The sequence below is a fragment of the Porites lutea genome, chromosome 6 (genome assembly GCF_958299795.1).
Source record: "Porites lutea chromosome 6, jaPorLute2.1, whole genome shotgun sequence".
Taxonomy (NCBI): domain Eukaryota; kingdom Metazoa; phylum Cnidaria; class Anthozoa; order Scleractinia; family Poritidae; genus Porites; species Porites lutea.
In genome coordinates, this window is record NC_133206.1 from 20,957,606 (window position 1) to 20,983,761 (window position 26,156).

General features: G+C 39.1%; 1 protein-coding gene across 1 annotated transcript; it reads right to left on the bottom strand.

Moving 5' to 3' along the window:
* Window positions 1-343: 343 nt before the first annotated feature.
* On the bottom strand, window positions 344-21,861 carry LOC140941436 (general transcription factor IIH subunit 1-like). The gene is made up of 16 exons (XM_073390433.1): window positions 21,703-21,861; window positions 21,240-21,438; window positions 19,523-19,619; window positions 18,545-18,604; window positions 17,871-17,964; window positions 16,415-16,449; window positions 15,469-15,592; window positions 14,648-14,724; window positions 12,410-12,522; window positions 10,792-10,867; window positions 6,973-7,095; window positions 5,100-5,201; window positions 3,409-3,499; window positions 3,040-3,155; window positions 1,604-1,690; window positions 344-1,340 (listed from the first exon to the last, which is right to left on the bottom strand). The coding sequence occupies exons 1-16, from the start codon at window positions 21,851-21,853 to the stop codon at window positions 1,248-1,250; spliced, it is 1,638 nt and encodes a 545-aa protein (XP_073246534.1). The 5' UTR covers window positions 21,854-21,861; the 3' UTR covers window positions 344-1,247.
* Between the last annotated feature and the right edge of the window lie 4,295 nt (window positions 21,862-26,156).

Here is a 26,156-nt window from a genome sequence, read left to right on the forward strand (position 1 = left end):
AACCCTTTGGAAAAAGCCAATTTCATTTGCTAACTGACTGGTCCAGCCGGCGAGTTCTAACAAATGGCATGGTGTCTTTTTGGACCAGAAAAGAGTGTGAAGGTTGGTGATCAGCTGGCTTTGTATGCGTTTGGTAACAACGTCTTTTCAAAAAATCTATTTTCATGTTGCTAATTCAAAACTAACTTAATTCTGTGCTCGAAAGACGAATCAGGGTCATAAAATAATACTGGTCCCTTTGTTTCATTTGCTGTACTCACTCGTGAAATACTTTTTCAACACTCGAAGAGGAAATTTCGTATCTCCGCGCGGTCATGTAATATCCTCTCTATACACCACCATGGAAAACAAAACAAATAATTTTAATGCATTTACGTATAATTTACTATTATAAGTTTTCTGAACACAACGATAATATATTTTACAAAAAGATGCAAGTGTTTTACAAGTCTGTAAAAGTTTTCACAAAAGTTATAGCAAACTATATGTTTTATGTTCTGAACTTTGAGTTCAAGAATTATTATTTTTTCTAATTATTGCCAAAGAGAAGACCCCGGGGATACTTCCATATATGGGGTAGATAGGTATGTGCCGCCTAATAAGGTTGCCATTGTTAACGCGTCATAATCCTAGTGTTATCCTTAGATAGGATATCGTTTTTATATTAGCTAACATTCCACTGCGTAAATGTCCAGATACACGAGAAAGAAATTATCTGTTAGCTGAACTTTACCTTAGAGTATAAGGAAAGCGATTAAGGAAGATTTTTGTGTCTCCGATAAATTCTTAGTTTCTGTTTCATCCTTAAAATGGATCTCATTTTTCAGGTTTGGGCCTGAAAATGGACTCCGTTTTCGTTTGTCTCATCCTTAAATAGGATCAGGGTTTAAGCCCCCGGGCGGCACACACCTATCCAAAATTTTTGGGAGTACCCTCCCCTCTCCCGCCGGGGAAGACGACCACTATATCCTCTCCAGCAACGTTGACGTCGTTTTCATTTTCCGAAATGTATACGTATATGAATACTATACAGAAATCAATTTCTTTGTAACGTGGGTCCAGAAAAGGTCTTCTTTTCTGCCAATTGCCATTAAATTTCGCCTTGTGAAACTGCAATCAAGGAATGCCTCGGCTTCCATAATGAATTTCTTTCCTTCTTGTTGCTGCAGGCGAACATCATTCTTCTCGTCATGAGTTTTACATCGCCATCAGATTACGTTCTTTCTTTCCCCAAGCCACGTTTGTCGTCAGCTAGCGATCCTTGTGGCAGACTTCTTTTCAAGCCACGTTCTATATTTTGCAAGGGCAGAGTCAAGCATCTCGACTAAGTGGTCCGCTAACTGCAAAGAAACAAAGGGACTATGAGGATCCCCAGCAGGTTTTTCGGGATGCGTGATTTGCCTTATTTGAAGGCCGGAATTCGGGATTCAAAATCAAAACGACCGCAAGAAACGGGAAAAGTATACACGCGAGATGCGGGATACCGAAAATAACCATCGGGAGTACGGGATTACGCGTAACTTGGTTCGGGGTTTATGGGATTGAAGAACCCGACTGGGGGCCTCTAATATAAAGTGTATAAATGAAAACATCATTTACTAACGTGAGAATCTTCTATGGAAAGATCACTGCGAAACTGTTGTAGTTTAACATCTCTGAACTTTTCAAGACTCTGACCCATCCTAACAACCTGTTGAAATGATAACAGCAATAAATATACCAGGTTACTAAAACCTTTTACTCCCGACAGAAGTTTTTTGTTACGTCCTAAGAAATAAATAGCATCACGTAAGTTTTACCAAAGAGGTTTCATTTGAATGGTAACACGGATCGTAGGAATTCGCTCACAGATTAAAAGTTAAATAAAATGCATCTCGCCATATCTCGGGCTAGAAGTGAAACGGTGAAAGATACCTGACTATGTTTAACAAAAACGTTTTCTAGTCTGTTACAAAGACACCTTTGTGGGAGTGGAATAATCGACTAAAAACCCTTCTTGTTTCTGTATAAAAGGAAATGAAAACTATCCTGCTGGCCCCAGTTGTTCAAAACGTGGATAACGCTATCCACCGGATAAATCACTATCCACTGGACAGCGCAATTGGTTTCCCTAACACTTATCCGTTGGATAGTGATTTATCCGGTGGATAGCGGTATCCAACTTTTGAACAACCGGGGCCTGATCGGGAAGGCGGGCGAGAGGGGATATTCGGCCACGTGCCTTTCCCGGGTCTTTTTACGTTTCTGTGGAACTGCCCACCTACCCTTGTCCTAAGCCAACATTTTGCTCTAAGTAAGAACTAAGTGTTAATGTTGGTTTAGGGGAGGGGTAGGTGGGCAGTTTCCCAGAAACGTAAAACGATCCCCTTTCCCCACCCTTTCGAGCGCTTGACACGCACACGCGAATGAAACGCAGCCTGTGCATTTTAACAAAACTTTCGGTTGAAATGGTGGAGTTTGTTCTGAGGAAACCATTTCATCAAGCGTACGTTGTCTGAGATTAGTTTTTTGCCTGTAATATTCATTGTCTGCGGTGCTTCTTTTGCGGGGAAACTCCGTAACTGCTCTTTTGATTGGCTGTTTATCGCGGGACTCAGAACCTGCGATAACATTTCGTTAACATTTCGGGAAGCTATCGTGGTCCCTTCCTTCATGTGATTTTTGTTACGTTGCCATTGACAATTATGTCCAAAAGTATTATTCTCGCTGAAAAAAAGCCGTCGCACATAATTCAATTCATCCGAGGTAACAGGCTTTATCTCTCTTATCTCTACATCGCGTGACATTTGACGATACTCCCCGCCCCCCACCCCCTCCCCCCACCTCAAATGGAGACCTTGCTCGCACGCCTCGCAGGCGTTGATAATTTGTCTTTGCGACTGATTATATAAAATAAAAGCTGTCTGAATCTATGAGATCCATCGTCGCAAACTTACATTGTTCCCACAAAGACCGTGAAGGAAACTATCGCCGCAACCGGTCCGCGCTACAAAATCCTGCAGAAATCGGCACAGTGTGTTGTAACAAGTTTAAGCGTACCTTTTCTTCTAAGAATTGCGTTTTTACTGGAAAACATGACCAAAAATGCCGCAGGAGCTCAGACAGCGAATTGTACTGCAACTTCAGCTCCTTCTGTAGTTTGGAAGGCACCAAATCTATAAAGAAAGAAAGCAAATACATGATAAGCAATACCCTGCGGCTTTCAAGACAGCATTGCAACCTAAAGGGAAGAAATTTACTTAAAAGAGGCAACACAACTACTGATATAGCTGACAAGGTGATACTCGGTAAAGAAATATCAAAAAGTGTCAACTGTTTTCAAAACACGCAAACGTTTCGGGTTTATGATAACCTAGAATTTTACAATGGGGCCAACAAATACGGAAAAGTCCCCAAAAAGACACTTACGTTGCATACTCGTTTCCGAAGTTGTGTTCATCAAGGATCCTCCGGGAGACATTTCTGTGAGCACGTGGCAGGCCATGTCACTCGGAAGGACCTTTAAGGCAACAGAGTTGCTAAATTTCGGCCAACTAACGATGTAAGGGAACTAAAATTCAGATCAAGTTCTCTTAATTAAAAATTCATTTCACTCTGAAAGTAAGATAGGTGCCACATTTGTAACCAACGACCAGGCGGAAATAGAGACTGTAGGGGAAAAAAGAGACACGCAGAGATATAGGAAGGACATGGTTACAGTACTCCGAGCACAAAAAATGCCCCGTCTGATTGTCGGGGAAAGAAGATATTCTTGCCGGGTTAGTAGCTTTTCATGCTCTTGGCAACAAAATTTAAGAGCCGCTAGAATTCGAATCTTTTTTTAAGTCGTGACTAACCGTATAAATCCCTGAAGAATCCCAAAAACGGCCCCTCAGTTTCGCTTGAAAAAGGGTATTCAGTTTAGAAGAAGTGAAACAGACTCTTCAAACGGGCAGTATCACTAGATTTATTTTTGTGGTTTGTGTAAACTACGTTAGAATTCTGAATACACTTGTTTATATATCACATCGCTCCTGAACAATAAGAAGACATGGCACAATGGTCTTTAACCAACTTTTACCAAATTGGTTGTTTCGGGGTTGCGTGTGATACTTGGTCGGTATCAGGGCGGATAAACCTTTATCCGCCCTGGTCGGTATTGTGTCCAATCGCGCTATCGCCACTTTAAAAACCAGAAAGGAACTGGGTCGAGTTAACTATCGCAAAGACTTGTGGGATTGTTACTAGAGGTAGGAAGAAAAATTGCTAATAGCTGACCGTTGTGTCACCAATAACGATCCCAGAAACAGTTGCAGGACGCGTTTCGGCTCCAGTTCTCTCCTCGTTTCTAAAGTGGCAACTGAGACTGGTTTGGGGGCACTATCACGTCTTTTTCTGGCTATTACAAGGTTGCACAGGGGAAGTGATTCAAAATTCTCCGCCCTCCCAAAAGAACAGTCCCATGCTGCAATGCGACAGAATACTAACCCAGTCTACTACGCGTCCACAAAATAGCTAACAACAGTCAAAAACGTATCGGCCCAACTTCTTAAAGTTTTAAAACACGTCTTTCCTAAATGTCTGTAGTCAAAGACCGCGACTTTCTATCAGCTACCATGGCCCAGTTGTCAGTTGGAAAGGTGGATAAAGCTAGCTATCCACTGATTACATCTCTATCCAGTGGATAACGCTATAGGCGATTTGCACGATGACGTCAGTGACGTCTTTTGACTACTACGACCAGAATTCTTCAGGGTTTTGCTTTCTTGTGCAAATTAGGGTTTTGGGTATTTAAACCTCGGTGGGATAATAAAATATTAAAGTGACAAGTAAACGAAATGGATTGAATCCATTGTCACTTCGTTATTTTACTACCAACTACCACAGTCTGGTATTAGTAGAAATAAAGTGATGACATCACACAAATGGCTTTCTTATCCATTGGATAGTGATACATCCGGTGGATAGTGTTAACCAACGTTTGAACAGCTGGGGCAAGGACACTATCAGTAGATTAACAAATACACAAATGCTCCTGGCGGATGGATTTTTAAGTAGTAATAAACATTGGTGATGTCGTCCTTCATTCGCGACCTGGCAAAGGGCAAATCTCTACTTACCCCAGGCAGGTTAGGCTGCCACTGCTCCACTTCTTTTTGATTACACTGGAGAGCTACAGAATTATCCGCATGGCTTCTTTTAGCCTGATGTGAACCTCTTTCCTAAAAAAAATTCAATAAACGTTTTATGGTGTTAGAACGCAGAGTACAGCAAAAGATGACCACTTACACTTCCCGACTGCCTTTCGTTTCTGAGCTGTTTAGACGCAACGGAAAGTTAAAAGAGGGCAAACATCATTTTCACATCAAGGGGTGCCCAATCCAAATAAAGAGAAACAAATAGCGCCATTGGAACGTAATACCGAGATAGTCTTAGTAAGGCAAAAAAAGAAATGCTCTGGGCTGTTTCTAGACCAGCTTGAGGAAAAATGCCGTCGTAGTAGCAACGTGGACTAAGTGCTAAATGGTACTTGTTTCTAAATCTCGTTACACACACTCATAGTTAAACTACGAGTTGTCCCTTAATTTCCTCAGGAATAGTAAAATGAGCGCATTACGCGAGCGTGCGTGAAAATCGCCACCTTCGAGGAAGGTGATACACGGAGGGAAGAGTTCAAATGAGGAACTAAAGACTAAGCCCAGCTGGCCCCAGTTGGTCGAACGGTGGATAATGCTATCCACTAGATAAATCTCTATCCAAAGGATAACGTAATCGGTTTCCCTAATATTTATCCGCTGGATAGTGATATATCTCGTGGATAATACTGAACAACCGGGGCCTGCAGGAGTTTGACCTTTTCCATTTTCTCTCTTCCCTCCGTGTTACACCTTCCGCGCGGGTGGCGATTTTCACGAGCGCTCGCGTATTTCGGTCGCTCTAAAATGAGGGACTACTAGCAGCCTGACTTATTCTTGCCGTCGAGGATAAACTTTGTGAAAATGATTTACCATTGTAATAACTACTATACTACTTACACAAATAGGGAGCTTTAGCATCGACGACGACGATGACAGCGAAAACGTGGTGTTTTTTCAAACTTTGTCGCGTTTTAATATTCTAATTCGATGAAAATATCAAATGTAGGCGAATTTCCCTGGAATTGATTTCTTGGGGACCGCGCTCAAGTTTAGAAAGAAAAAAAAAATTGGTCGTCGCCTGTTTACGTCCTCCATAAAATATGAAATTAGGCAATTTCACGTCGGCAAAGAAATATACAAAAAAGCATGATGCACGTGCTTATCTAAACCTACTGCTTTTTTGACGTTCTCGTCGCCGTCGCCGTCGTCGTTGCTAAGCTGCCTAAGAACTTAACACAGGTAAACTTCAGAGACCTCAAAATACCAACGAAAGTTTCTCGTTGTATGGAGGGCTCCAAAACACTACTTAATCACAGTAATCCTGCACGGTTATATAACGAATCCAAATAATAACCAGCTCTCAGTTTGCTTGATAGATCAGATGGTGAGAGCAACGCACCAGTACCGCAGGAGCGTATGAGTGTTCGAGTGCCGTTCAAGCCCAACCTCGGAGCCGATAAGTAACTCCCATATTACGCTTATGTCATAACGTTTTCACGGACTGGTTTATTTTTTTTCCCACAAAAAATGGAATCTCCGCTCCGTCTATGAGAGCATTCGAAGTATAAAATATCAAAAAGGAAAACTAAACGTCAGTCAAATATATCACTTTTAGGTCTGTAGATTTTGCTGACTGGATTGTAGGACTTGAAAGATATTCCAAATTCGCGCCAAAACTGTTCTAAAAATAAACTGGTCGGTGAAAACGCCGTGACTAGAGTACATGGAAGTTACTCGCTCCAGGTTATGAACTCCTGCCCAAGTCTTTTTTTTCAGGCTCCATCACAACTGCTTAAGTTGTTGTGTAGTTACTCAAAACTGCTTAAAAAATCATTATGCCTTCTTATTATCCTACCTTGGGGACAACAGGAATAAGGCCCTGAGAAAATTTCGATGAATCGGCGATTTTTAAGCTGGGAAGCTCTCTAGCTTGCTCTACAGCCAGATCATCATACTGAACCATTTCCCGCAAACGGGTCTGTCGGAAAATATGAATAAAAATTTAGTTACATGATAAACCATAGGGATAAGCTAGAAACTAATAAGGGGTTAAAACGTGTAACTTTTTGCTTTGTCCGATGCTCTTGAAATGTCATCTTTGCAAGTACCATATTTGGAACGAGACGAAAAGATAACCGACCAATCAAACTTCGTAAACGCCGTGACGAAATTTTACTCCACGTTCTCGGGAGGGAACCTGAGGTAGCTCAAACAACAACGATGGCTGAAGCTACAACAGACGTCACTTAAAAATTTTATTCGCGCTGCTTCAAACTTTATCTCGCTCTTTCTATCTCTTTCACTTCATCTAATGACTGTATCGAAGTTGTGGAAAAGAAAAGGAAAGTTGCTGTATTGTGTTTTCGCCCTCCACAAAAGGCCACTTTCATGTCGTAGTCGTGCAGTGACGACAAAGAAATGTCCAAAAAAGCGCGATGCACGTGCAAAGTTGCTTTCAAACTTGTTTTTTTTTAGGCCACAGCGAAGGTTTCCAAATATGGTACTTAGAAAAAATGAATATTCACGAGCATTGAACGCGAGTTACACGTTTCATCCCCTTATGAGTTTCTCGATAAGCTTTTCCTGGGTAATTTTTACCTTGCAGGCAAAAGAGAAGGGAAATCAATTACCTCTCCCAAAGAATTTCCAGCAAATGCAAGTAACTCGCACACACACTAGACTACCACAGCTACGAATAGTCCCTCATTTCGTCAAGGATAGTAGAGCCAGCGAAGTACACAAGCACGCGTGAACATCGCCAGTCGCGAGGAAGGTGACTCTCTTTCAACCACGTCTTGCCTCGCCTCGCGCGCCGAGATTTTCATGCGCGGTCGCCCATTTCTCTTACTCAACTATCTCTGAGAAAGAATGAGGGACTTCTAGTAGTCTTCACACTAACGTAAAAATCTTCAAGAGCTGCAACTTGTTACACGAAAAGTTGCAGCATCTGTACTTATTTGAAGTCCGGGGAGAACTAGCTTATTCTGGCTAAAAGAAGATGCGGCCGAACCGGGTACAGTTTTAGGTTCTTTCCTCTTAAACAGGGTCAGTGTTTGAGGGTTGAGCGGAAACACCATACCCAAGCTTCCGTTAAGTAACCCCCAAAATTTGAGGCTAAAAAAATGTACTTAAATAACCTGTGTAGTAGGTGAGTAAATCAAAGCACTGAATGAAAAGAAAGGAACTGAATAAGCCATATTGTACAAATTACCAGTATAATTTGTCCTTTGTGACCACGACTGCCACTAAAATTTCAAGATGCAAAGTATGTGCACTAGGCGGGGATTTAGATAGGTACGAGGGCCTAGGGGGGTCATGCTCATAACAGCCGGGGGAAATCCCCGGCCATCGCCACTTAATAGAGAGCTTTAGATTCTAAGACAAGGACGACTACGAGTACGAGATTTTCCCAATACAAAGTAGTGCTCGCGCGTGAACCAGCGTCATTTTGGCGGGAAAAAGCAGGGCGGATAAAGGATGGGCGGTGAAACGAGCGCGTCCGAGCAAAAAGGTGTGATGCAGTGGACTGGACTCTGCTTAGAAATGTCGCTTGTTTTCGACTTCGTTCAGGGCTTGCGATGTGGTTTGTACGTTAGACACTGCCGCTGTCACTGAATTATGGCGGCTTGATTTGTTTTCTTGCACTTCTTCCTCGTTCCTTTGTGCTGGTACACTGTCTCCGAGAGGCAAATGTTACTATTTTTTGCGAGAGGTTTAGTTGGAGTAGACAAACATCTCTTTCAAAGGGTTTCTTTTATTACTTCCATGACTTTATTCTGAATGATGTTTTCGTTCTGCTACTCGCCAATGTCGATGTTATTCCAAAACAAAAACAACTAAGTGCTGTCTAAAACAGGAAGGAAAATCTCATCCATGTCATCCATGGCAAAACTAAAAGACAGCAGATCGTGTATCATAACTAGATGACGTGTATTTTATAAATGCGTGCAGCTCGTGCAAGGTGAAATTATGCTAATTTCAATCACCATCATCCTTCTTTTTAATTTTGAAAAAAACATCTCAAACGTCTTTTTTTTTTCTTCGAAACTTCAAAAGTAGTTTCCCCTCAGTTTTTATTGTTAACCTTGTTCTGTTTTAGAGAGAAAAACGGAGAAAAAACCTTACAACTAACCTCAATAAATTTTGTTTACATGCGGTTGCCGCATTTACAACGCATTGCGCGAATCGCCATGGCGAGTTGCACCCGAGAAGCAAAGTTTGAAGAAGTACAACGCCACTATATCAATATATATCAATCTAATTTTTTGTTATGTTATAAAAAATTTATCCCCCTTTAACATATGTAAAAATTGAGGTTAAGAAGTGTTAAGCTTTTGCAAACGAAACGGCGAAAGACGATTAGGTTATATTTAGTGGAAGGAGGAGGTATTCAACACTTTCAAATTAAACTCAAATTTTGGCATTATACGACCAACAAGTTTGACTTTTAGACGTACAGACACAAACATATGAAACTGTTGATTGATATTGTCATGAAACGAATTTATATATTTAACATTGTAGCCTGAAATTACAGAAAGAAAATAGGATTTCCGGTTTGCAAAAAGGAAAATTTCGCCGGCCTTCAAGCGCACCGGAAGCGCGGAAAGAGCGCTCGTGCCAGTCCTACTCCGCATCACACATTAAATGAAGAGCGGAGCGCCCGTTTCACCGCCCAACCTTTATCCGCCCTGGGAAAAAGTAATAGCCGTCCACGTTCTACGACGAGTTTTAGCGAAAATGTCGTAGCAGCGGAAACAAGTTATCGAATTTTAGAAGTTTATTCATTTTGCAACCGGCAAAGGGCTAAACCTTCCCCAATAAAAATAACCCCACTAATTTTTAAGGTGAAAAATAGTACAATGAAGATTTCCGGGTTGAATGTCTTTTTTAGTTAAATCTCGTATTCGAAGTACAAATTTAAAGCTCTCTAATGACAACTCTGTTGTAATGAAAGACGTGCAGTAGAAAAGTTAGCTGACTCTACATACTATACTAAGCTTTAAAAAGGTTAAAATAAGAGGACTCTTTATATTAAAGTCTTGAAAAAGTCTTTTGAAAAGAAACCTCTTCAGGACTTTCACATGATACTAGTAACCATCAAATGCTAATAACTAACTAGTATTAGCTATTAGTTTTGTCTTCAGGATTTTATAAAATGAAGTTTAGTAAAGGCTAGTTTTCACTAGCGATGAGTCATAAGAGCGCTTATGACCTAGTGAAAAATCAAAAATGGGAGTCGTAAGCGGAGTCATAAGCGCGACGGAATCGGGGTCAGAAGAATTAGAACGTTTCCATTTCTTCAGACTCCTTTTACGACTCCGTCGCTTACGTTCCGCTTATGATCTAGTCAAAACCAGATTGTCAGAGTCGGAAGCAGAAGCGGAACGATAAACCAATCACAATGCACGTTCCCACGCTTTGTGATAGGTTTAGTTCTTCCGCTTCTGCTTCCGACTCCGACAATCTGGTTTTCACTAGATCATAAGCGGAGCGTAAGTGACGGAGTCGTAAGCGGAATCGGAACGCTGTTTTCACTAGATCATAAGCTCTACGCTTCTGATTACGACTCCGACTCCGTCACTAGTGAAAACCAGCCTTAACTTTGTTGAATTTTGATTTCATTCACTTTTGTAAGGTGAAGGATCAAGTAGATAAAATTGAATTTCAAAACCTTTTTAGGGGGAGGTGCTGTGTCTTTGGCGTCACCATTTCTTCCATTTGTTTCTTTCACTGTAGCTGTGCTAGACCTAAGGAGGAAAATAGCACAATAAAATAAAATCACTGACTGTGAAGTGAACAAGTCACATGCTTCTCATGGAATTACAAATTCTACAAACTCTCAGCTTTATAGATCTGAAAGTTTAAACATGACTTTTTCATAGCAATCAGTCAGAGAAATTTTCAAATACAAGAAAGTCAAGATATGTACCTTAATAGAAACTGTTAAGATCATAAAATAGATTGAGGCTGGTGAATTTTACTTATGCTCACTATACAATAGGTTGGCTGATCAAAATACATTTTGCTTTACTTTTTTTAACCAAGCTTAAGAAAACAGCCGACATTTGTCAACGCTACCACTGGTTTCCCCGCCAAATGACGTCTGAGAAACGAGCGCAGAAATTCCATACTGATGACGCGTCACTACCCAGATCTGGGTAGTGCTTCTGATTGGTCGTGCCGCGTGGGAAATTTGATTCAACCAATCAGAAGCACCACCCAGATCTGAGTAGTGAGGCGTCATCAGTATAGAATTTCGTTTCTCAAACGTCATTTGGCGGGGAAACCAGTGGTAGCGTCACCAAATGTCTGTTTTCTCAGGCTACACAATAAGCGAATTCAAGAAAAGCAAACCTGGAGTGGGGCTTATATCCAAGGGGACTTACGAGACATCCTTTCACATTTTCTTAAAACTTTCGATAAAGAGAAGTAAGAGAATATCCATCGACACTGCTAAAAAGAGGGCCTAAAAATACAGTAACTTGCTAAGTTTAAAGATGGTACGTCCAAAGAGAGCGAACATTGTACAGGCGTTTGAATGGTGGGGTGGAGGGGGGTGGGCACAAACTCGCCCCCACTATACAAACAACTATAAAATTCTGCGACTTCCCGGAGCTATATTTCCGTTAGTTTTCAAAAAATTGCTTTCGAACTTGGGAACTTTACTGATTCAAGGACGTTGTCTCCAGTCGTGTTGACAAATTTTCGCTAACTGGTCCCCGTTAAAAGTTGAAACAACGTGGAAGGCTCACTATTTGATGTATTTTTTTTCATGAGTAGATGGGCGGATCCAGGATTTTTCTTAGGAGGGGGTGCACCACTAATCAATGGCGTAACTGACTAGTGACGTAAGCAAATTTTAAAAGCGAATACGAAGAAGAAGGTTTTCGACTAGGCAATAACGTAACGTGAACTGCTGAGAATACATATCAAACACTAGAGCAGACTTCAGTGCCAAACTACCATCTTTACGGCGTTTAACATAAATTCTTCAATCTTGTCTCATGTTTTACTTCAACAGCAAGGGTACCAGTTGATGGTAATCTCGTGGGGGGGGGGGGGGGGGCGCCCCTTGCACCCTCCCCCTACATCCACTCCTGGATGGGCCTGAGCTGGGGGGAAGCTTATGAGCAGTAGTTTATGGTATTAGTTTTATCAATTGATATAATAAAGAGAGTTGACCATTATCAAGTGAGGGTCTCAAGTGATTCAGTCAGCTGATGATTCAAATGTGGATTTATTGAAAAGTAAAAACTTCTGGATCATATGGTTCTCATGGAATGTCTTACCCAACAGATGTGTTTTGGAGCACCATTAAGCTGTGATGATTTAGTCTTCTAAACAGAGACTGTGTTGCAACATTGTTCTTAGGGTCAATAACCTCTGACGTGAGCCCATAACCCTGCATTGTTGTACAAGAAGATAAAGAGATTTGAAGCTATCAATAACACTTTACCTTATGGGTTCTCAGCCAATCAGAGGTTTTTTTTTCTCGGTTGTGGAGTTTCAACCTTTTACCAAACTATTGTAATTTCATTGTAAACTGATTACCCATGAAGCACTTTCCAATTGAAATGCACAAGAGTTCTCAGGTGTTTCTTCAGTACACAAATTACATTCACATTTCCAAAACATTAACAATATTATATATCTGCCCCATTCCTTATGCTTTCAAAGGGACAAGATCCATCTCTGTCCCTGTGAGACTTACAAAGAATTTCAGTGGCTGTGGTTACCATGTGGATGAAATTCTACATTGAACGAAAAGAGACTGACTGAGTAGTATGGTTCATATTTCAGCTTTCCTGAGTAGAATACAGTCAACTCTCTCTCTCTTACCTGACACTTCTACACTAGAGAGGAGACGTAAGACGTCATGTTACCATGGTAGCAAAATTTCTGGATCACAACAGTAGGGAGCTTAAGCAACAATGACGGCAACAGCAACGAGAACGGCACACAAGCAAGAGGTTTACATTAGCAAAACAACAACTTTGCACATGTATCATGCTTTTTTGTACATTAATTTTCATAGCTGGCACGACAGCAACATGAGACCTCCTAATTTCATGCGGCCGCTTTCACTAGTTATGGAGTACGTGAACACAACACAAAAATAATTTTCTTTTTCTTTTTCTTAACTCAGATACAGTCCGTTTGGACTTAACCCTGGAAAATTTCGCCGAAATTTAAGAAATACTGATAATAAAATAGAATAAGATGGATGAAGCTGAAATAGTGCAAATGACGTTTTCGGTTTGTTGTCTTCCAGAAATTTTGATACCATGGCGACATGATGTAACAACTTCTCCTCTCTATATGGACACCTCCCTAAAATGTGAAAATGTGCACCTTGATTTAGCCCCTGCTGCTAGTGCAATAATTCAGTCATTTCCTTTGACCCTTCTATAAGCCAGAGTCACGTCTTTCTTTAATAGATGGACAGTTATGGGCACTTATGATAAGTCAGAATTGTCTGGCCAGATTAGTCCAGCTTTAAACCGAATTTCCCAGCCAGATAAGTTTACTCCTAAAAAAGAATAGCATGCAGGGCAGTGATGGGTTTTCAGCAGAAACTGCCAAACTGGAATCATTTCATTTTCAAAAATAATGATCCATCCAGCTAGCCAGTTCTGACCTTTGGTGAATGTCCTTATACCCTGTCCATACATATGCGGATATTTTTGAATCCGCAACTTTTTCTTTCCAGACCCAATAATTTCCACATCCACACATAATATTGTAATTTGTTTACCCGCGGACCACTTAGGAGTTCTTAAGAACTCGTTGAGACATGTCTGTGTCTATCAGATTGAATACTAGAAATTTGGAAGTGTTGGTTTTTAGGAGGGAATACTAGAGTACCCAGAGAAAACTCCTCGGAACAAAGGAAAGAACCAACAACAAACGCAACCCACATATGGCATTGACACCAGGATTTGAACCCAGGCCAAATTGGTTGGGGCAAGTACTCTCAAAACTTCGCCAAAATCGAATTTGCCTGTCCACACCTATCCGACACGTATCCAGATTCACTCCAGAACCCAGGACTCCCCTGGGAATATTGGCAACAGAGCACGCATTGTAAAGCCCACAAAATTTGCATCTTGCTCTGCCTTGAGAGAACCTGGGAACGAGGTTGCCATCTTGAATACAGTATTTACGGTAAAGAACTGGGCTTCATCTTGTTACATCACCGCATAAAAAAATATCTGGATTTAGCATCCACACGATTCCAGACTGATGATGGCGTATTCAAACATTTCCACTCTGGAGAGCAGATTCGTATGCCGGATTCACCAGATACGTGTGGATGGAAGCTGTATCCAGAGAGAAAAGTTGCGGATTCAAAAATATCCTGATACATCAAGGGCCTTAGCGGCAGTGCCATAAGTGGCAGTCTTAGAGAGAGTCAAGACAATTATAATATCATTCTTTTATTAATATTAATATTAATATTAATATACATTGTGATATTACTCTTCTTGCAAATAAGATATTATTTACAATTAAAAAAATTTCCGAACCTCATCAGGAACTGGAGAGGCTCCTGTCAAGTCCAGTAAAGGATCACTAAATGTGGCAAGTTTCCTTTTCAGTTGTTCTAAATAACCAGATAATATTATCATTAACAACCCACTCACAACTGATATAAAAGGAAGTTGTCAAAGTTCAAACATTTTGATACAGCAAAGTTTATTTGAATATTTTACTTGAAACTGTGATGAATTTAACTTGATCTCAAATATTTTTTCTTGCTTCTTTTAATGTGGGGAAAGCAGTACTTAATTTGCTTTAATACATATGCGTAAATATGTATTTTCTTCTTTCCTCTAGTTGTTTGTAGTAATATTAATGTGGCTAAATTTTTATTTAGACTAAGTTAACCTCGAGCCAATTCTGCCAGCAGTGTTCCCATATGAGCCTGCGTGACGTGTGGGGCGGCCCATTTGGGGTTTTCAGGGCTGCTATCCTTTGGCATTATTTTGCAAGCTATTCTTGTTGATTGTTGCGGATCACCTTTTAGCTTTGTGTTAACGAATCTTCGCGGATTCTTGCTCCCTCTCCTCCCTCCCTGCTGTCATGTGTGGGTGCGCAGGTAATGTCACTTGGTAAGTATCTCGTCCTCTGAGTATATTTTCCCTGTGCCAGTTAGCGGCTGCTCGCAGGGGTGATTCCCGTTTCCCGGGTTGCCTGGTTACCTCCTTGCCTTATTTTTCGCATTTTGGCCTCCCCCGCTAACCATTTAGGCCCCAGTTCCCAACCTCATCAATTGGCAATGAGTTTATTAAAGACAATATTAAGGAAATATTACAATATTTTAAGGAAAAATTACATAACGTGTTACCTTGTTCATCTTCTTTAGCACATTTTGTAAACATATCACCTGTTGAAGACCCTGGATTGACTGTTCTATCTCTGTGAAAGTAATGTGACTGAAAGAATTTTGTCCAAAATTCTTTCTCTTGCATCTAAGAACAGACACAGCAATACTTAAAACAAATCACCACAAAATAAAATTTCTGGAATATTTTTTAGAGGGAAAACAATTGTCAAGGTTACATTATTAAAGGGTTCAATCTGATGGCTGCTCAAGTCTGCCTTGCTGACAAAGAAAAAAAAATAACATATGGTCTCTAAAAAATCATTGGAATGGCAAAAAAACACAAATACCCCTTTGAGTGGAAACCTCTAGCTGTGGCAACCTTGTTCTAATCATATCCTTTTATGTTTCTGGAACAAATCCCTTGATCAATGTTTTCTTAATGAGATAATATCTGGTCTGCATCTACAAGTGACAGGACTGATGAACAATGCTGATAATCCGAATACAACTGGCTGTTTCTTCCCAATTTTTTTCCCTCATATAGCATTGTAAAGTTTGAAGTCACCTATTTGACCATTTCAGTGCCACGTGCGTTTTTCAGTTTTTGCCATAGGAAACTTCATTCTTTGATTCTGTGAATATTTTTTAAATATGAAAGCCAAATAGAACCTGGCCTGTCGCAACTGACACCTCTGATGCAACTGAAAATCAAAGGTGCTCATTCTTTGCGTGAAAACTGACATCCTTTTTTACATGTAGTTTGCTAATAAAGGATCATTGGTCATTTCCCTGGGCTGATAAAACAATTGGAAAGGAATAAGGTTCATATGTGAGCAGCCAATTGTTGGGGAGGAAAATTCCACAATGAGACAAAAAAGGCCGCGAGGCAGACTAACAGTGCACTGACATGATGCATAATCCAGGATGATTACACTGATTGTTATTATAAATTTAAGATGTCGGTTACCTCATGAGGCACAACCTCCTGATGTTTCCGTCTCACTGAAAATAAAGAAACAACAACAAAATAGTTTTAAACCTTGGTAACCATTTCAGGTTACACTGTAATAAAATTATTATTATTATAACTTAAATAATAATTTATTATTCAAGTTATAAATTATTTATCAAAATCTCAAGAGCTTGTTTAAAAATTATCAACACATATCACATGATGCCTTGTTTCTCCCTATAACAAGGTACATGGGGTGGGCGGTTATTTGAGGCTGGGCACTTAATAACTTTTTCTGCCTTTAGGATGGATGCTTATTCGAGGTGGGCACTAATTCGAGGTTGGGCACTTATTCAAATAAATACGGTACTTGATGATAAAACTCAGTTTTGTGTTTCAATACCCTGAGTAGTCAATTGATAAAAATGATATTTATCGATTGATTACGGAAATCAGTGAAAAATCAATAAACTGCATTGCCTTGTCAAATCGATTATTGATTTTTCAAGATTTTAACGATTTATAACGGAACTCCGCCATTGTTACATTTTTTGGCATGAGTTAGATAGCACAGCTGAGAAAACACATCCACGAGTAAGGACAGATCAACAAACATGAAAATGAGAAATGTGCAAACTATAACACACACAAGTTTCTCTCTAAAACTCTTGGTTTTGTACATAAAAACAAAAACAGTTCAGTTTTATAATAATAAATAATATTATTACATTCAGTTCTTGCAGGCATTAGTATCACAAGAACTACAACCTTAGTAAAGATTTCCTAGCCTGAATTTCAGACATCCCCTCGAGTTGAAGGGATGTCTGAAATTCATTCATAGATTTCCCTAGATAGATTTTCACTGTTGCCATTATCAATCGATAAAAACCACTTGATTGCTAACGATTTTTATTGATTATGATTTTTATCTATGGGCTATACTCCGGGATGTAACTTACTACACCAACGTTATTTTGAAAGGGTGGCAGGTCTATATCGTGAAAAACTGGGCGCCTACAAACAAAAAAGAAGATTTTAAACCTGGTTTTGAAGAAAAAATAAGATTTTTGAGATTTTTTTTAAAGATTTTTTTAAAAAGTGTTAATTGTTTGATCCTTTGACTCTCAATTGCAACTCAATTGTCAACAAATTTACTGTTTGCATGAAATCAGTTTTCATTTTTGGATGAATAGATGAACAGATATATCTTCCGATATAAATCGATGAATTTGGTAAAAATCAAGAGAAATGGATAAACAAAACAAGTGTGTCATCAATTTCTACCGATTGATCTATACAATCAATATCAATCAAATCAGCTTTACCGATTTTATTGATTAATCGATTGATAAATCGATACTGATATTTTTATTGATTGACTACTCCAGGTTCAATAGCCTATCAAGCTTCATTTGAAAGGAACCCCTTTATTCATATTCAACACAGCTTATTTTTTTGTCTGTGTACTCACCGGCTGGATAAGTTTTAAAAATTGCCTCAATGGTGTCGACATTCAAATTGTACTTGACTTCATTGCATCCAGAGCTTTCTGGTTGTATGTCTGCCTGCAAGGATAACAATGCTTACACAATTAAGTTCACAATTATATTATTGATCTAATACACACAGGATTGATTTAAAACATATACCCTTCCACTGCTTTCTTCAGCTTTCATATGGGTCAGTAAGCAAAAATCTGCCGATGTTCACAGCCCTCTAGCTAGAAAGAACACTATAAAATCCGTACCATAGCCAAGTCAAACAATAATTTGTCACAAACTAAAACAGGTAAAGCTCTGAAAAGTCGCAAAATTTGGTGAGGGCACCAACTTGCCCCTTACCATACAAACATCTGTGTAAATTTGTGACCTTGTGGAATTACAGATGTATGACTTTCAACCTTGGCAATATTTTTACAGTAATTTTTTACAGTAAAGTTGGTAGATAATTATGTGCCAACTGGTCTTATAATCTTTACGGAAATGTGGAAGGCACTATATATAATGACCTAGGAAACAAAAAAATTAATGATAATCCAGATTATTATTGATTCAATATTCTGATTAGGGTACCAGGAGGTTGGCCTCTCTTTCATGCTTACAACTACAAACAGCCACCAATGCTGAAAACATAACCTTAACGTACAAGTAGTGCTGATGATAATCCAATGGCTTGGTCATTCTGTACAGCTTGGGTATCCTGGTTCTATAAAAAGGAAGAAATGGTACAAGTTATACGTTGTAAGCTTCCTCCATTCAGATAGTGCCTTTTAGCATTGTTTTGGGGACGACTTCCTCGAGCCATGTCCTTAAAAGCATATTAAATCATGATCGATGGCAAGATAAAACAGATTTCCATGTTACTGTTTAGTGGTGCGCCAATCATCGATTATAATTGATCATTGATCGAAAATCTTTAAGCGACAAGACAATCGATTATGGATGATGACAATCGAGTATCACGACCAAATGAAACAAATTATTGATAACAAATAAAAACATAAAAAAAATTGTGTTGTATGCACATTTCAATGGACTTGTAAAAGCAGCTTCCACTGAATACCTCTTTCTCCTACGTTTCATGCATTTTTGATGTTTTCCAAAACGTGGCAAAACATGCTCGCACCAGGCTAGGTGTTGCATTTTGAATTTCGTTCACATTATTTTGATAGTTCGTATTTCATACGCAAAAAACTTACCTTGATGGTTCTCTTAGAAATTATTCTAAATTAGTAGCTGGCCATAAAATACATTTTTAGATCTATTTACTGCGATCAGAAAGGTTACAAGAGTAGATGAAAGCAAAACAGACATAAACAATGGTCAAAGTGAAACTCAAGTTGGCTCCCAGGGTCCTCTCCTCATTGTCTCATTTTCATGTTGTCCACAACAAACATGGCAGGTGCGTTTTTTGTCAGTAGATTTTCCAATTATAATCGATGATCGATCAGTTGGGTCAATCCGATGATTTCTAATGATCGATGATAAAATCTCAGCCTATTCCCATCACTTATACTGTTTGCGAAATTTCAAATACTTGGAATGCATAATTATCAGCACCTGGCCCTAGGAAAAAAAAAGACACACTTTCTACTTGTACAAAGGTTGACATGATTGTAAATACCTTTCCTCTGTTTGCCCAGAACTCCTCAGCTGTAATTACACCACTAACAACCAAATCTTTATATAACTGATACAACTCAGGATTGTCTTTCAGCATTCTAATCAGAGTGAGATGAAAAAAACAATGAGAATCAAAGTACCCAAAGCCAAGAGCAAAATGACTTTCTGGTTTGCTACCATAACAATAATAATTTATTATTCTTTCCTTTTAAATTTGGATCTGAAGCTATTCTTACTATGGAGAATTCTACTGACACTCGTGCAATCAGTCAAGATTCTTCTTTCAGGGTCCGAAATTGCGCCTTCCTGGTTGCCAATGCGACTAAAAATTTAGTCCTGGCGACCAGAATTTCATAGCTGGTCGCCAGCTAGCGACTTGTAAAGCTGGTTGTTATTATGGACTTAAATGTTCGGAGAAACTGATTAAGAATTGAAACCTCGAAAAGCTATTTGCCAACAGGTGTCTTCCTTTTTGTCCTGCTGATATTTTTTAATTAAAAGGGAAATGAATCTTCCTGTAATAATACCTCCACAACAGCTACGATCAATAGGAGTTGAACGTTTCCAAGCCGCCATTACGAGTAATGTGGCAAAAAAAAATGTGGCCTGGTACAAGCAACATGGCGGCTATGTTTCGTGGTTGTTTTGTCGATTGTTTTGTGGTAGTTATCGGAAGAAAATAGTTTTGATATGATCCGGTACAGTCATAGGCAGACAGCTTTCTGTTCCTATGTCCTAGATCAGATGGCTTTACATGTATATCTCCAAAAAGTAATTTGTGGAAAAAATGTATCGGGAGCGGAAGTATTCCAATTTTTAAGCACAAAAACGTCCATACCATGCATTTTTTATTCGTGTTTTAGCTTTTATTTGAAAAAGGGAGGGGGGAATTTTTGGCGACCACAATTTGCCCTCTGGCAACCAAAAATTTATACTTGATCGCCAGTTGGCGCTAGTATTAAAAAGTTAATTTCGGACCCTGTCTTTAGGTGCTGATACAGTCCAATTCATTTTTCTTGAGATAAGTGAGTCTTTGGGACTGAAGTGCGATCCATTGGTAATTTATTTTGGTAATTTATTACTTTTGAAATAGTTTGTTTATTTAAAGTCAAGCCAGGTCAAGCGTATCCCCCAAAATTCTGTTAATGAATTTATTATTCGACAGTTGAGTTGGTTGGCAGTTGTAGATTTCAGATTCATCTCTACATTCTTGCATGCGTAATGAGCCGTGAATTCACACACGATTCAGGTACGAAATTTCTACCAGCTCAGTTTCCCTGAATTTGATGTAACTGTCTTCTAATTTTAATTCATTCAAAGATCTTCAATCTGACCAAATACAGACAAGTTCCCCTAAATTATTCACTGCTTATTACGCATGCAGTAATTCCGATTTGAATTTGACACTAGTTACGGGAATGACTAACAGATTCATTTTTCAAATAATCAATTCATTAATAGAATCTTGAGGGGTATGCTTAAACCTGTTTTGACTGTAAAAGGTCTTCTAAATGCACCACTGTGATTGACATTTTAAAAACAATGTCAAGATCCACCCAGCACAGTAAATCAAGGTGCTCTTTGCCAGAGGTTATTTCTTGTGGCTTTGCGGCTTGTTGCTTCGGCCTACAGGCTGAAGACATACCGACCCGCAGCATCTCTACCACACTCAATCAATGCATGCGAGATAAAACCTCTCCAGGGTACTTAATTTACACCTGTTCTTTTCTTCCAGTTCTCTGTTAGCTTTTTTCCTATGTGCTGGTATGAGCTGAGCCAGCAGATCTTTTGCTTCATCCCTTTCCTTTTTTGCCGCTGCTGCTGGTTCGCTTGTGAACTGGAAGGTGAATGAATTCCCATCATGAAGAACGATTTGGATCTGTATCTTGGAACTGCCTTCAGGGCTTATTCGCTGGACTGTGGAGAAAATTATGGAAGATGGCAAAGTTGCACAATTGGACGCCGGCAGTTTCACAGAACAGTACCGCAAGTTACCTTAAAGATTATAACTTCATGTGATAACAGGGTAAAAATTTAATAAGTAATCGTGCTTGATGTGGGTGAGTCGAAAATCGACTTAAGATATAGCAAAGGTTCAAAAAATTTCTGCTAAACCTCGAGATGATTACCTAACGCACACGTGTCAACGTCAAAATATATTGTACTGGTGATGAGGTTTACCTTTGATTTCCGAGTAAGCACACGATAGTTTGGGATTATCTGATCCATTGGGAATCCAAATCAAATTGTTTGAAAGGAGGCGCAGGATTCCAGCAGCCTTTTTATGCTTTGTGTTGATTACTTCAAGAATAACTGACTGCTGGTCCGCCATCTTGTTGATGGCATTGTTGAGGTAAGCCGCTGACCTATTTTTCTTGTTTGCATGATTCTAGTCCCAGTCCTTTTCTACCAGTTTTAGGGTGCTCTCAGGATCAGTCGCAGATTACACATTAGAATGTTATCTTAAACTTGGTGCTGGTGCAAAGTTCAAATATGGCATGGAAAAAATATATTTTAAAAACGTTACATCTGTTAGGTTAAACGTAAGATTGCGATCGTTGCCATGGCAGCACGGATGTTTAAAATAAAGCCTAAAATTTTTAAATAAGTAGGAGTGCGTGAAAACCAGTCATTCGATTTCCTTATGAACTTTCACACAGTTTACAATAAGTAATCCTTATATTCTAAGAACAACTTGACCAAACTGCAACAGTTTCTGACATAAAGTAAAGAAACCTATCATGTGAAATTTGATTGTGTCACAAACTCCTTTCGCAACTTATATTCATTGTTTAAGTGCGAATTCTGCCAAATGTCGTCAAAAACTGCGCAATCATGACTTCACTATACCCAGATTCAACACAGTCTCCTTTTGAAAGCACTCGCTCAGGTATATGGGCCCAAAGGTATGGAGCTCTGTTCCTAGTTACGTGAAAAAAGCTTCCACGTTGTCCTCCTTCAAGTATAACATCAAAGAAGTGGATCTTAGCATGCTGCTAGATGGCAATAACTGCTCTAACTGCGCTCTTTGCATTTCTTAATTTTTTATTTCTTATTTTTTATAAGATAATGGACACATTTGCACATATTGTATATAGTTCTTCCGAATTTCTTATTTGCTTATACTGTACATAGTTTTTCTTAATTTCTTAATTCTCATATTCTGTTTTTTTTTTCCATTTTTAATTAATCAATCAATTGATTTATTCTTTTTTAACTTATTTTAGTGTCCCCACTTAGTGGTTATACATCGCTATTACAGTTTTGACACTTTAATAAAGGTATCATCATCATCATCATCATCATCATCAAATTTTTAGAGCAGAGTTTGAGACATTTGAAGCGTTTGTTTACATTGCCTATGAAAGTCAACAAAACAAGAGCTATCACATTTTTCCTAATTACAGATGCTCAACACACGCTTGTGCGCGCGCTGAGATTACGCGATATGATAAAAGCAGAATAATAATTTTACGCACCTTCCGTTGTGCAACACCCGAAAAATACCCGATGAGGGGGATCTTGAAATAGTGCCTAGGCAACTCTTGCTGCTCGACACCTGTCGAAGGTCGAGTGTCGTTCCTTTCTACTGCTTTCGTGACGTAACAGTGGAGTAACATGCCCAATACATGCTCGGGATAGATATAACAAGATAAGTCGAAAGAGAGCTTTACCGTTGATCCAAATGGTGAAATTCTCAAGAGTGTGAAAAATATCAAAGATCGGCGGTATTACAATATGGTACAATCTATCATGGAGCGATCATATTCACGAACTGGTCAATAAAGCCAACAAAGTCCTTGGGGTCATTAAGCGCTTGCTTGGTTCTAATAGTGTAAATGAATTCTCTTTGCTATACAAATCTCTAGTGATACTGGAGTATGTGGCTCCAGTGTGGTGCCCCTTCCCAGTAAAGGACATTGTTTCCCCAGAAAAAGTCCAGAGGAGAGCGTCGAGACTGGCTTTAAGCCAAAAGAGGGGCGAAATGGACTACGAGGAACATTGTTCCATTTAGAGTGGTCACCATTGAAGAATCGAAGACTGTATTTTTCTCTGACCAAGTGTTAAAAATCTATATTTTCTTTAAGTAATCTTGTATTTCAAGACTTTTTCCAGTCCGGCGTACAACGAACAAGAAGTAGTCATATTATTAGAAGATGAAGTTTCAAGTATCTAGTTGTAATTGTTACAAATATTCATTTTTTGTGAGAATTGTAAAAGAGTGGAACGATTTACCTGAGTGGGTTGTCGGGGCGGGAAATCTTGCATGTTTTAAGCGTTCTTTTAGTCTCCTTCGCAGCCGTTATTAGGGACGTCACACAACGCTCTTCCCCACTAACTAGAGGGGAGGAGCGTTGCGTGACGACCCTAATAACGGCTGCGAAGGAGACTAGCGTTCTTTAGGATCATCTTTAAATATCTCGTAGTATTTTCTTTTTATTCCTTATTGGCTTTATTTTTAGCTACCTTTTTGGGCGTACATTTTTAACATTACATTTTAATATTAGAATATTTTTAAGATTTTTCTTTTGGGAGTTTTTTACATAGGGTCAACCTCTTAAACTCCCTTTTTAAAGCACTCTTTGTACATATATACCTTTGTTTTTAAATGCTTTGAATAAACGTATGTATGCATGTATGTATGTATATGTATATTGCAAATAGCAAAAAAATTCTCAATGTCATTGAGATCAATAACACGTGGCTGGGTTTTCACAATAATAATTTTCTAATGAAAAACTTCTGGGCATTTTTTTTATCTTGTCTCAGCAATTTTTCTTGAAAAGCCCATTGGCTAGTTACAAGAGAGAATGATCTGATCATTCTCTCTTGCTAGTTATCATCCGATTTAGATGCTTACAGCAAAGGGAAAAAGTATTTCTAGGGGCGAAAGCTTCGAGATTTTTAGTTTTATATAACGTCAGACATTTGCGCCCGCGGAAATAGGATTGCATCAAAATTTATCTCAGTGATTCCGAAAATTGTGATTAGAATGTAAACGGCACAGTTTTTCTCGGGCGTTCCACGGGAAAATTGCCGAGGAAAAAGTGTATCTCTGCAAAGGTAGTCCTGTTTTCCCGTTAGAAACTTGTCGGGTAGAAAAGCTTGTTGCACTTTAAGAGTTTTCAAAAGGATTTGAACACCGGTTCCAGGCTTCCAACGGTGACATATGTGCCGCATATGTATCTCAAATTTAATTGCGCGAGATAGCGGAACGAATGGAACTTGTGTCAAACGGAATTCGTACTTCACCAAATGGAACTTTCCATCGAAGTTTCTTTAAGTTTCTGGTAAATGGAAAATGTTTCATGTGTCACATGTAGCGAATTCGGAATGGACACACGAGTAACACCAGGGAAAGCGCCGACGATTTTCGTTTTATTACTTCGGTGGAGCGCGAATTGAAGCAAAGGATTTGCGACGCTTAGGAATGTTTCAAAGTTGCATCCGGAGCCCGGAGGTCCCGAAGTTGTTTCGGAATTACTTCGAGATATCTTCGAGTTCTTTGATTTATTCTTTCAGGGAAAAGAAATAATTATGAGGAAGAAATAGTTATTACTTCTGGAAGAAATAAAGAAGAAATAATTATTATTTCGCCGAAGTGTACGCTCCCAAAGCGTCTTGTTTCACTTGCAAACTATCCAGCCTCGTCCCCAGGGCGCTTTTCCCTAGTTAAGCGCCCTGGGGACGAGGTTGGCAAACGTCAATTTGCAGGAATTAAATCAACTGCAAAAACTGGAAGGAAGATCCTGCTATTTATAAACGTTGGATCTCTAGAAAAGAGATCTAATCAGCCAAAATATTAAGAACCAATAACGAGAAGTCCAAAGACCACTGCAAAGCTTATCAGAGCAACGTGTATTGTCTTTTCATAACATATAATATGGTGATTCCTATCATAAGTTCAGTAACATCTGTAAACCTGAAGAAGGCTGGTATGGCCAGCCGAAATATTGAATCAAAGAAAGACTATCGTCAACTCGTGGGTACGTTGCTTAGAAAATAATCAATTAGTTATTACCTCTGGTTTTCCCACAGTAAATTTTAGGAAAAGATAGAAATTCAAATTATAAATATACTATCCTTGTTCTGGAAACACAATACTTTTCTTGCTGTTTATTGCACTTTATTAACAGTTATTTAGGTATATATTTAAAAACAAAAAAAACCAAAACAAAGCAAAACAAATAAGCAAACAAAACAAAACAAAAAAGAAAAAAAGGAAGATGGAAAAAAGAAGGCCCTTAGCAGAGTTTGAACCCGGTAACTTCAGGTGGATCCGACTACACATAGCCACTACGCCATTAAGGGTAATCACATGATGTTATAAAAAGTCTCAAATTTCATGCCTTTTCCATGAAACTTCCGCCGGCAAACGATCGAGCCATACTTAACCAATTGAAAAAACGACTCAAAGCAATCGGATGAAATTAAGGCTAATTAAAACCAGGCTACTGACAGTAAGAAACAATGTAAACGCATTTCATGGCAATGAAAGAACATATGCGATACAAAGCCGACACAACTTCTCCGCGAAATAGGACGCAAAACATAACCTTATGTTTTCTTATCTCGATTTCCACTGTCATTTTAAAGCTAATGTTCAAAATCACATCCATTTCCCACCTTGATCT

Coding starts and splice junctions, on each gene's coding strand:
- LOC140941436 (XM_073390433.1), bottom strand. CDS start 21,853: ATGGCGGACCAGCAGTCAGTTATTCTTGAAGTAATCAACACAAAGCAT. Junction 19,620..21,239: donor GAACTGGAAGAAAAGAACAG/GTGTAAATTAAG, acceptor CACTCTGATTAG/AATGCTGAAAGACAATCCTG. Junction 1,341..1,603: donor TTTCCATAGAAGATTCTCAC/GTTAGTAAATGA, acceptor GTTTCTTTGCAG/TTAGCGGACCACTTAGTCGA.